This window comes from Osmia bicornis, chromosome 1, assembly GCF_907164935.1.
Source record: "Osmia bicornis bicornis chromosome 1, iOsmBic2.1, whole genome shotgun sequence".
In the NCBI taxonomy this organism is placed as follows: domain Eukaryota; kingdom Metazoa; phylum Arthropoda; class Insecta; order Hymenoptera; family Megachilidae; genus Osmia; species Osmia bicornis.
Window position 1 is genome coordinate 10,716,906 of NC_060216.1, and position 13,097 is coordinate 10,730,002.

Consider the following 13,097-nt stretch of genomic DNA (forward strand, 5'->3'; position numbering starts at 1 on the left):
GACTATTTGGCCTCTTCGAGTAATTAGAGTAAACTGCAGCGTGAAAATACGGTAACCGGATGTAACGAACCGCTCGGAAACCTTAGCGGCGAATGTAAACAGTTACACTCTTTCCAAACAGCTCCAACGTTGAAATTATTTCGAGTTAAAAAACGCGATGAGATTGAAGGTGCGTGTTATCGGGGTAAGCGAAAAAAAGAATCCAACCGAAAGATTGGCCAGTTGAAGGATGTTCTCCAAACAGCATGGTCAGAAGAGTGTAATCAGATAAAAGATCAAGCGCTTAGCTGTAAACGAGGTGATGCAATAATGTGAGAGAATAACGTCTGTGAAAATCGCTGACGCGTGGATCGGTCGGTGGAAAAGCGAGCAGCACAGCCGTTTTCCACGTTATTGGCATGCTCGTGTTCGGCCGCTCGCTCGCTCGCTTTGCTCTTCAGGGAGAAACTCGCACGGTAGTCGCGTTTGGTTGATCGGTGAAGAGGTTTTGTCGCGTCAGAAGGAGGCAAGTAAGTCGTGCAAGTAGTACAGGCGAGCGGGTGGTCGGACTTTTTCGAGGCGAGAAGCAAGCGAGTAAGCAAACGGGCGAACAGGCGAGTAGAGCGTGGTCGGAGGCGGGTACGCGGTCGCGATCTTCCCCTTCCCGCTTTGGCTGGTCCGGCGGGCAGCAAAGGCGCAAGCGCCACATTCCGCCCCACTCTCAGCCGGTGGATGCTGAGAGAGACGGAATGGGGTGGTAGAAAGAGGATAAGCTAAATGGAAGAGAGAAAGAGATGGATAAGAGAAACTAGTGAAACGAAAGAGAGAGAAACGGTGTCCCCGCCAGCGCCGCCAACACTGCCTCCACCGCCTCCGTCGTCGCCGCCGTCGTCGCTGCCGCCGCCACCGCCACCGCCGTTCTTATTCCCCTCCATTCTGTCCCCCCCTGCGCCCCGCGGCACCCCTTCCCCCGCCCCGCGCCCCGAGAGCGCAGTGTCGCGTCGAACCTCTCGCAGAGCGCGTCGCACGTCCGAGTACCGGCCGCCGCCCGTCATCAGTAGTCGCCGTACCGCGCAGCCACGTAACCTCTCACCTTCTCCTTAGTTTTTAGTAGTCAGTAGTAGGGGAGAGTGTGGAAAGAAAGAGGAGAGAGAGAGAGAGAGAGAGTGAGAAAGAGAGGGAGAGAAAGTGAAAGAAGGAAAAAACAGAAGAGGAACAACGAGAAACCGATTGAGAAAAAGGGAGAAACGAGAGGTCGACAGCCCGGTTTTTCATCGTTGTGATCTGTACTCCTTGTTGCCGTCGTTGCCGACGTCGTCGTCGTCGTCGTCGTCGCTATCGCCGCCGCCACCACCGTCGTCGTTGTCGTGGTCGCCGTCGTCGTGATCCGGCTCGGCGCGACCAACGCGGTTATTCCGTCGACTCGTTAAAAAAAAAAATTTTTTTTAAAAGTGCGAGCGTGAAACGTACGCGCGTACGTTTCCGACACGTACCACCGTCCTCATCGTCGACAATCGTGCAGAAGCTCGTTGTCGTGTGTTGTCTCGCGCGATAACCAGTATACGCGCACCCTCCGAAAGCGGCAAGTAGATTCGGACAACGAGGGAAGCGTACAGGGGTGAGAGAGAGAGAGAGAGAGAAAGAGAGATATATAGATAGATAGATAGAGATAGAAAGAGACAGGTGAACAACAGAGGAGAAGAGGCGCGAGAGTTGTTTTTCAAGGGACAAGGATCAACGGGGAAACCGTGAGCGTAAAAGTTGCGTGAAAGTGCGTGTCGTGACATTGGAAGCGTTGACACCAGTATCGAGACGTTGTTTGTCATCGACAAGCGAAACGGAGCGTCGTTCGTCCGACGACAAGATCAAAGGCGGAAGAGCGAGTACCAAGACGGCCATCGGCGAGATCGGCTATCATTGCCACTAGCACTAGTGTTAGCATTGCTACTGCAATCCCGGACACGCGAGGGAGCGTTGCCATAACAACGATCCGTGCGCCGCGCGTCGCTATGGAGCCCCAAAATCAGGAAATCGTAGCGAGCGGTTCGCCAGCCGAGGTGCCGAATGATCCAGGGTACGAGAAACTAGGATATTACTGACCCCAAAACAGACCTCCACTACATCCACCACCAACGATCAAGCGTGCTTTGAAACGGAGCAAAAGTGTGTTTATGTCGCGCGAAACAATCGCTCGACGCGGGCCGTGTTCTTGAAATCTTGTGTTTTCGTTGGCCAGCTCCGTGCCAGTGTTTGTTCTGTTGATGCTTCTTATACGGTTACGGAACGGTGATACCAGCCGTTCACCTGCGAATCTTCAACGTTACCGGTTTATTCATTTCGTTATTGCCGCTTGTCGTTCGTATCGGTGTTGTCACCGGTGTTGTCAGCTCCGAATCTACGGAAACGCGTAGTGTTTATGTTTGTCGGCCGCGTGAATATGCGTGCCACCGCGCTCTCCTCGTACCAGTGGCGCCTTCTTTCAACGCGCCTTCTTTCGACTCGACGTAACGAAAGGAGGGAGTCAAGGGGGAAAGTTAGATGAATGGGACGGTGGAACGGCTGGGATTCGAGAAGAATGGAGTAAAAAAAGGGGTGGGAAAGAGAAACCGTTTAACATGTTCAAATTTGCCGCCAATTTCGAGCGAATTATGACGTCGAGTACAAGTGATAGATAACCGGTAGAAGTAAAAAGCACGTCAAAGATTACACTCCGGAAAGCGTGAAACACGTGTTTCGAAGGGGTAGATATATACGTCGCGCGGTGGTGAAAGTTTTTCTTTGTCGAACTACGGTGTCTTGCACCCTCCACGTGACTCACGAGTAAAAACAGAAAGGAGCCGGCTCGTTTATCAGCTGCTAGTTCAAACTTATCGTGCCGTTTCATTTTCTTTCGATGTGATCGCGATGTTTATCGCATATGCGATAACAAGACCTAGTGCGAGTTGGTATCGTTTCATGGGGTGTGATTAACGTTCGATACTTCCGTGGGAAGTTGAACGGATCGGTAACGTTGCCCGGTGTATGGTCTTCGAGATCGATCCCGACGACATATGGTCAATCATTTGTCCTATTAATTCTTTTGAACCTATTAACGTGGTATAGAGCAGTAGCCTACTCCAGTTCTTCGTATCACGAAGACCTAACAAGGGAGGAACGGGGGGTGGGAAAGAGGATAGAGAGGGAAGAATACGTGGGCGAGGGGAATAGATTATATCGTGTCACGGAAAATCGATGTGCAAATGCGCCACCACGTGATTAAATCCACAACGCGAAAGTGTTATCTTCGTGGATATACCGTCGAACGCGATAATCTTTGCTTCCCGGCAATGCCAGCGCGTTGCGTTACCCGCGTTATGATCTTTTTTCTCGATACAAACAAAAACAAAAACCATTGAAGGGAAAGCTGGACGCGTTTCTTCTATGCATTACGCGATTAGCATCTGCGCTTTCAAGTTCATTGACAGATTTAACGCGTTTACCGTAAAAATCGCATTCAGAAATAGTGACAGTCGTAACATTCATGGTATCGGATCAGTACTACACTTGAGGATGATTATAGTGGATAATTTTTCCCTATCGCTTAAAGAGCTCATTGTCAATTTAATTTAAATTTCGTTCATCTAAACGAATTCGCATCTAAAATATGTTTACATCAGGACCACGTCCTTGTTACTGTCCTCGTAAATACGCGGGGGTCGAATCAGCGTGTAAAAGCTTTTACGATACCAATGACAATGGCACTTCTCGTAAACTAGTTAATAGGTACGATCCGGTACAGCAAAGCGGCGAAGACCAAGTGATGTAAACTCAAGGCTTGATTCGTTCGCCGATTAAGAGGAAGCGACATTTTATTTTCCATTAAGACCCCTTTATTAAACTCCCAAGATTTCAGGAAATAGATAACGATTTTACTATTTAATTACACTTCTATGTTTAAATTAAAATGAACGAATAAAGTGAATATTCGTCCCTTCGACTATTCAAATTTTTTATAATAAACAAATTATTGAACGAAGAAGGCGCCTAGGTTCGAGGAGAACATGTGTTTGTTGTGTTTCGCGCGTGAATCGTTTGGTTTCTTTCTCAAACGGATACGGTGAATCGCGAATTAAACGACGTGTTTCAATGAGGTTCTCGTAATGAAAGAAAAGCTAAAGTAAAAAAAAAAAGAAAAAAAGAAAAATTAGCCAAATGTTGTTCAGTTGTTGGTTGATGTGTGGTGACACCTGCCGTCAACAAATGGAGACTGCACAGGGGGTCACGATACCGGAAGTTACCCTCTGCCGGCAGTCTCCCCTGTCTTCCTTCATCATCTGCTGGCGACGAGACCTGACACCGGTGCTGATGGATTCATCTTTCTTTTTCTAGGAAAATGTTCATCGGTGGTCTATCTTGGCAGACCAGTCCAGGTATGTGATAATACAATAATATTACTTAAGGAACATCGCGTGCTCCTCTGCGCGTTCGGTCTTTGTTTTGAATTGGCGCGCGCCTCAGGCGTTCATGTTTAGTTTTACGAACGCTTCAGTAGTATCAACACGTGTGCGTACGGTAGTACTTCGCGTCCAGAGTTTTCGTGTTAGTTTTGTGTTGTGTGGAGTGTCTTCAAGCTGTTTGGAGCGTACAATGTTAAGGTAGGATTAAGAACAGTCTTTATTTTAATATGGACATTATTTAAACGAAGTTAATGGTAATTGGTTTTGCTATTGTGAGTGTCATTCAAACGACGCCGCGTCAAGCGGTTGGGATACATACGAATTCACAATTTATTGTATGTGTAAACACGATTTATATGACACTATAGTGTATTGGATAGCTCTTTAGGAAGAAATTAGTATGTAAGATATAGACTAGCATTGATATATCGATCGCTGTATCAGTTTTGTGTCGACGCTCCAAAACAGGTTAGGCAGACGGCCATCTTGTGCAGCTGGGATTCAAATATTTGAATTGACTTATTGCAATCAGATAGGCTTGTAATCTTGTTATAGTATGATGACAAAGTCATAGCTATGAAATTTTGAATTGATTTTAATATATTCTGATTAGAAAATGACGTTTTGTTTCGCGTAATTAATTGATAGTTTCTGCTTGAGCCACAAAGGCGATTTGATTACTAGGCATATATTGGTAATATATGCTCTACTTAATAGATAACAGAGTCTATTATGAAAATATTAAAATCAATCAGCATGCAATATTGCTAACATAAACAATTGGATTTTTCTACTTACTCTTAGGAAAACTATATCTCTTAAACTTGAATTATCGTTTTTATTAATTTTGCTTACAAAGTTTTACCTAAACGAAACCCTTCTTTCGTGATCCTAATTTGTAACTTACAAACCATCCATTAAAACATTTAGTTCCATGCTACCCGTATATTCGAGCCGTATTTCAATACACGCGCTTGGTATCGCGAAATTATCGTCAGAAGCTGAGAAATGGGGTAAAATTTCCGCAAAAATTATGATAAAATATTCGAAACGGGTAAAAGAGTCCTTCTCACGCGAAAAGGAAGTGGTTTGAAAGAAGGAAAGGAGCATGTGCGTGAGTCGATGAGCCATTGACGAGAAGCACGTGCAAATTCGAGACGTTTCTCTTTCGAAGTTTGCTCGCGTGTTCGAGTCAGCAGCTCGAGTTAGCAGGCCTTTTATCTTCGTTAAGAGACTCGTGCCGGCTTAAAGAGAGAGGAGAAGAAGGAAAAAAAAAGAAACGAGCCAACGAGAGGGCTGGAACGCGGAACGATAATCGAGCAAATGGTCGTAAGACGACGTCACGCGTGTCTTTCGGTGGTCGTTGGCTGACCCGTTGAAAAAAATGGGCCTGCATAAAGCGTGTTCGCTCCGGACGCGATAAGAATCCGGAGAATAATTGATACGCGAGGCTGCGACCCGTGCACCGTGCGATTTTGAGAAATCACCGTTGCCAACGTGGGGCAACGAAAAACGCGACACGCTCTCGCGTGCTCGAACTCTGCGATCATTCGTCACGTGGAATTGCCAGAGAGAAATCGTGCTGGATCGTGTTCTTTTATCGAACGAAAAACCGTGCTCATTTTATATGTATAACGGAGAAGGAAATGGCATGATCATCGTTGCTCAATAAGCACGAAGCGATCATTGAATAAGAACGCGAAGGTTTCCTTTTTGAGATGATTCTTTTGAAATGATTAAGCCTTATTGCGTGATCTTCTCTAAAGATTAAATACGTGCTATGACTCTAGTAAAGTGGAATTAAATTCGAGGCAATTTTTGAATAAAATTTTTATTTAAAACCATCGTATATCAGTCAAAGTATTAATACAAGGATCAGTTTCTGAGAAAATCAAGGTTGAAAGCTTTTCACGGTGGATTTTATTAAAAATCTGTTTCCTACAGTATAAATATTTCTATTAGAGTTTAATAGATAACAAGATAGCTAACATAACGTTTGGCAGCAACAGACAGAATTAATGAATAAATAAAGCAGTTAAAGGTTCATTTGATTTAAATTATTCACCGATATCGACATTCCTGATATTAACAAAACCAGACAACGAATAAGAGTATCGAATCATACAATAACATCGGATCGATTCTTAGTCAAGTGCATGAGCACTTCATCAATCTCGAAAATTGAGTTTCCAGGGAATTATCTAGCGTTCGATGGTTGTACCATTACTATCCTGTGTAATATAATAACACTCAACGTTACTGTACTGTAATTCACCGAATCATTGGATTAAATTCTCCGTCGATCGAGTAGTAATTACTTCCGATTACAGTCAGATAGATTCGTGACATAATTAGCGACGCGATGTTACGCTGTTCTACACGATTCCCGGTCGCTTCCAATTAAAGGATCTTTCTGCTGGATTATTCAATTATACGAAGGAATGTTCCGTCCATTGGTGTACGAGAAAAATGCGTGTTAAATTACGTGACATTTAATTAACCTTTCAAATGCAGCCGAAAGAAATCCCCCTTTATTTTTCGCATTTATTTTATTTTTCATGCATTCCGTTCTTGCGCGCTGGATCGGCCAGGATGAAACGGTAGCTTGATTTTCCATGAAATCGACGTTAATTTCATGAAACCGTGCAGGGGCAGGGAATAATGATGTCGCGTCGAAAGAAACGCAGCGTTTAAATCGCTCGAACAAAGACGTTCTTGCGTGAGTTGAATGGAAATAATCGAGCCACGCGACCGTGACTAGCGTTATTGCGAAACGATTCTAAACTACTGGGAAGTGTGCGAGCACTTCCGCGGAATTTTCGCGGAGAAAACACGCTGCGCCACGTGTTTGCTTTAACGTTTTCACGATATTTAATTGACATGTTTTTCTTGCTACACGTAGTATCTACACACTGCACTTTTTTATCTTGTTGCTAAATCAATGAAATATTCGAACAATCGATACACTTTTTAATAACATTTGCATATTTCATTAGTACAGTAATAATATTACTTCTTTAATAGCGTAAGTGCTATAAACTTCTTAATTGGTGGCTACTTGTTTATATAACTTTGCACAGTTATTTATTAAGTTGATCTATTTAATCCTTCCGGTATCACAGAGACATGTATGTGTGTTATGTATAAGACACGGAAATATTTTGAAATGAATATTTGAATTGAGTTTCTTATGATAGAATTATAAGCTTTGATATTTCGCGTCATTGATTGACAACTTCCACTTGAGGCGTGACGACGGTCTGATTACCACACCTAATACTACTTCGGATTGTCTGGCCACGCGGAGTGCCCAGTGTCTCGTTCAAAACAATGAAACTCGTCATGATCGCTACGTACTTATTTTATATATTATGTTATTATAAATAGGAACCTTTAATTAACTAACTTTAAGTTAAAATTAGTGTAGCAGTAAATTAACTGCAATTTGAAATTAGAAATTTTATGACATGTATTAACGATATCTATGATATAAAACTCTATTAGTAGGCTCTGATTAGCCATAAGGAGGCAGATATAATTATAAATCATAGAGTCCATGAAGTTTACTACCGTGAAGGCGTTGATACGCTCGTAAATCTCATTTCCACTGACCTCGAATTGAATAGATCTATAACATATTAGGAGCAAAATTAATTGGAAGACACAGGTTTATCTTTATTTTATTTAAGCACTGATCTTGAGTGCTACGTCCACGTGGAGTTCATCTAGAATACTAATATTTCGGGAACAAGCCGGTTGTTTTTTCTCAATTGTCCGTCATTCGAATAATTTTCGTAAGCGGGGCGTCGAGACGCGACTTCTAGAAAAAAGAACAAGAGGAACGAAGGCGGAGGTACGCTCATTAGCGTTATTTGCTGTCGTTACGTAAGTCGTAGCTTCGTTTCGTCCTCTCTAGCTTCCCTCTTTCGTCGTGTCAGTCAGTCTTTTCCGTGAGTCGATTCCGCGTAATTGTAGAAAAAAAAGAAGAAGAGTTAGTTGTTTCCGTTTTTCATCACCAGTCCGTTTTCTCATTAAGGTCACGCTTGTTGTTCAAATTTACGCGTTGCGCCGGTTCGAAGCGGAAAGTCTCGCAATCCCAACAAACCACTTTCCACTTTCAGATAGGATTCTCGAAAATTTCAATTTCAAAGTCAATCATCTTTCATTAATAATTACTCATTTTCTATACAAATTAGAAGAAAATTGTTGACTCTTTTTCTGTTTAATTTAAATTTTCATTAATAGATAATATTTGTTTAATTAGAGGGATATTTGTTTGTTAAAAATGAATAAAAAACGATCGATCTACAAATTGAAATCCCTGACTATCTTATCTATGGAAGTATCTCACGGGTACCCGGATATCTGAAATTAACAGTTCTAGTCGAGGGCCGAATTATCGGTGAACAATAATCGATCAGTGAAGTTCGCGCTCTATTTCCATCGGTGTTGTTAGCCTTCCTTTCATCGATGACGCTGCGAGAAAGCGTGTCTGAAGTAGAAAAAGCGGAGCAGTCGTCCGGTTGTTGCACGGGGTACCGTCGCGTGTGTTTTGTGCTAGTGTTCCGCAAAAGTTCATAGGTAGAAAGATGCGGTGTATTGCACGGTAACCGTGGGAAAGCACCTAGAAACGTTACAGCAGCACGTTGCCGACTAACGTTTAACCACCAGCACGGAACGACTCGCTTCTAAAACAATACACCGGAATAATTATATTCTTAGAAATCATTATAACAAATTTGGCGATCCTTTATTTTTTACCGAATGTAGTATTCACATAAATGATCAAAGTCACATTAAAAAATTTAAGTAATTATTGCTCTCATCTTTAATTAACATTTCAATATATTTTGCGACACACATTCATTTTCACTGCAGTAGCAAATGTGTTAGAACTGTTTTCGTCGGAGAATACTTCCTTCAAAGTACTAGGAATTTAAAGTTCATGACGTTTCTCTGCAGTGCTTTTACAGAATAAAATTACACATTCTTTGAATCTGTTTGCGTCGAATAACAATAGCTTTGTTCATTCGAGATTCGTTTTATCCAGCAACCGGAAGAGTAGAGTGTGTTCTAAATGTACTTCGGTAACTTCATGAATTTGTAATATTAAAATGAGATATTTTAGAATCAGTATGTATCAGATATGTCGTTGGATTTATCGTACATTCATAGTTGTCCTAATGAAAAAAGACCTTTCACGTTTGCGAGACGGACTAGTTGGCCGCGTTGAGAAACTTTCTTGTCGCTTTGTTCACGTTGGCGTGTCCACGTTCTCCCGTCAAGACGTCGTGCATGGAAGACCTTACGGTGCGTCGCGACACCACAGCCTGTGATTTAACACTCGCAAGCCCTTTGAACTCGAGTTCGGTTCGCCGATCGCAAATCCAAGATTCGCAAAGTTTCTTTAGACTTGCGAATTCACGAAATCGCTGCTTTCGGTGCAGAATTACTTGCGCGGTACGCGAATGGTCCCGTGGTACGAAAATTTTATTTTTTAGTTTAACTTTTAGAGTTCGAAACTAGATTTTCCATATAGACAAGAGTAATTTTGAATTTTCGCATCGCACAAATTGATAATAATCGTTTTGCTCTTAGAAGTGTAATTTAAAAAAATACATATATTTACCACGTGGTACGTTTGTATCGCACAAATATGTTTTTGAAAAAGAGACTTCTCTTCAATATTTCGACGAATCACGGCATATCAGTGCTTTTTGTTTTCGATTTCACGCCGAAGAGATTAACTCGTGTTCTGCTCGAAATTCAATCATCGCGACCGCGCGCTCATTTATGTTTGATGCCCATGAAAGGCACGAACCATTGTAACGACGGACATTTCTAACCGTACGCCCTGTTTGCGAATTCAATCAGTTATTCGTAGCGCGCGTATCAATGTATATATTACAGGTAATGCGATTTCAAAACAGGGTTGCCTGTGCAAAGAGTGATTACGTATTAATCATTGACATTGCCAGTGGTGGAGCGCGTCGATTGCAATTTGTTATTCGAGAAATTGATCGAGAGCTGGTCGAGACTGCATTTCGTTCGTTCGAGCGGAACGAAACGCGTGAATAATTAGGAAGATAAAACGTGAATGTGAAAATTGTTTCATTTATTTTTTAAATTCGCGATCTTAATATTTACCCTGCACCGTCATTTATTAAAATTCCGAATCCAATTAACCTTCATCTTAAATTAATCATCTCTTCTCATATTTGCGTGAAATTTTCTATATTTTTACGGTAGACTTTCATGTAAAATATTTTACAAAAGTTACAAATTCAATTGCTAATCTAATACAATAATGTAACGTAGATGATTTCCTCCAAAAATGTAAAAATTTATCGAATAACAGGAACGACTATCCTTATTTTAATCGTTATTTTCTTACGGATAATAAATGAAAATCATCTGTATTCAATTCTGAATTCAGCGATGTGCTTGAAGGTACACAATCCACGTGTGGAATTAGAGATATCATTAGATAGTAGGTTGCGTATGGTGCAGTCTCACGTAGCAAGTGTGATGAGAGGGAGCACGTGGCGCTTAACTAGAATTCGGTGACATCTTGTTATGAATGAAAAGGCACTTATACTATTAAAGCAGACACGTTACAATCGTGAAGCTTATTTATGTGCTAATCCTACTGATAAAGAAATGTTTTCAAAAATTCAGAGATATCCGTATTAGAGATAGAAATTAATTCTTTCTACTGACTGGTGATATCTCTCTGTTCCTTTAAAATATTATTCATTTGCTTAGATAGTTCTCTTATTTTACAATCGTTCCTTCTTAATATTTCCAATTAATGTCACTGTCGAAAGTGTTTGCATTTAATTTTCATCCGCTGAGAGCCGTTTTCAACACCGCCTTCGTCTCAAATATCACGTAGTCACGCTTTCGAGCAATTACATTTTTCATTGTCCCGTTCTTTACATCGTATCCAGAGTTATCGTCATTTTAAGCTATAATCTTGCAGTCCATGATTTTATCAGGTAGATTCACGTACATACGTGGAGGTGTCACAGTTTAACACGAGCATGGCGCTCGGGTATATTTAGAATATGTGCCATTTTTCCCTCAAGTTTACCCTTACGTTTACCGCTGTTCTCCATAATTTCAAAAATTCTTTGTCGCTTGACGTCACTCGCGAGCTGTTTCTCGGTTGCTTCGCTACGTTTTCTCGCGAAAATATTACTTTTACTCGCTCGCGTATCATCGAATAAGGTTTTTTTCTCATTTCCGAGCGGTTACAATGGAAATAGTTTGCGAAGATCTCGAGCGTGATGGTTTTCATCACCGATGGCCCTTCAATTTGATGCAATTTCAAGCGTTCGACCGGATGGATTAAAATTATCCTGGACCATGGAAACGTCTCCACGGTCCGTTGGAAACAAAATGAATTTTATTGAAATAATGACGTATCCAAGATTTCCTCAATGATATATTACACCAATTAACCGCGATAAAAAAGTAAAATTCTTATCTTAAACAATGTTAGAACATAAGTTGTTAGATCTAGGATGAAAAAGTGTACTATTTACTCGGAAGAAATGTCTGTTCATTTAGATTGAATGCTGCAGCAATTGAACACTTGCAGCAATTGATTCAGTCTCTTGATCTCTGACAAAGCACCTTTGTTGCCAAATTCGCCCGCGTATAAATTAACACTGGTTTTCGTGTAACTCTGAAAAGTACAAGAGTGATGGAGGTTACATAAATGTCGATGTAACATGAATTTTGCGGAGACAAAGCCCGTCATTGATTTGCACATTGTAGAAAATTTATCGTGCAATCCGGCGTTCTTGTACGCACGTGGTCTTTATTGCCGGGCGTCGCGAAATTTCAAGTCATTCAAATGGTTGCTTGGTACTTTGGGTCGGTTCCAGGTATTGTCGAAACAATGTGGTTACAGCTTACAAACGCTCATCAGTTCGCACCTAACTTTCGACACTTTCCTGCTCGGTTAACGACCATGCTACGTTGCGTCAATGAAAAATGATTACGCGAACACATCTAATTCGGATTGCCTTTTCCTCAAAACGTTTCAGCAACTTCCATCGCCAGTTTATGTATAATCTATTTTTTTTCTTGACTGACGACAGCAAATGATTGACGCAAGATTCCATTTTCGTTTCGTTTCGCTTTTGATATCTGGCGCGTTAACAAAAAAAAAGAGGAAAAACAATTTGAAATACGTAGAAACGTACTTGATCGTCGTTAGTGTTGGTTCAGAAGATCTGGGAACGAAATTTCACAGCTGGTTACTGTTCTTTCCGCTTCGTGAGCGTCCGTGAAGTAGAAAAGGTATAGTCATGGTTCAGCCATCATATGACGTTTTGTCATAATCGATGTTTTGTGTGTAGTATTTTTCCGTTTGATGCTTCTGAAAGATTGTTCGCAGATCCTTATATTTAAAGATATTCGAAATTTTTATTTCCAAGGTAATATACCTTCAGTAGTCAAATAATTATTTATATTTTTTATATTGCTGAAGTGTTTCATTTGGAATTTTGTTAATGAATGTTAAAAAACGATGAAATTTTAAACGTCTTACTCGATCCTGAAACAGGAACGGAAGCGTAATCATCGTCGATAGGAAAAACAAGATTACAATCTCCGGGTAAGCAAAAGTCTGACGTTTTTCCGACTTGGTTGTCGCGTCGTCGTTTTCGTCGT

At 41.4% G+C, this 13,097-nt stretch overlaps 1 protein-coding gene across 3 annotated transcripts in view; it reads left to right on the forward strand.

The window, feature by feature from the left end:
* Nucleotides 1-985: 985 nt before the first annotated feature.
* Nucleotides 986-13,097, forward strand: part of LOC114871951 (RNA-binding protein Musashi homolog Rbp6) — a 616,561-nt gene continuing 604,449 nt past the window's right edge. Inside the window, exons 1-2 of one of the 3 annotated variants that reach the window (XM_029178578.2) lie at nucleotides 986-2,053; nucleotides 4,348-4,388. In XM_029178578.2, coding sequence (XP_029034411.1) covers nucleotides 1,989-2,053; nucleotides 4,348-4,388 — 106 coding nt within the window. In that variant the 5' untranslated portion in view covers nucleotides 986-1,988. Of the gene's footprint in view, nucleotides 2,054-4,347; nucleotides 4,389-4,558; nucleotides 4,614-13,097 lie in introns of those variants that run through there. The other 2 variants (XM_029178581.2, XM_029178585.2) reach the window with 2 other exon arrangements.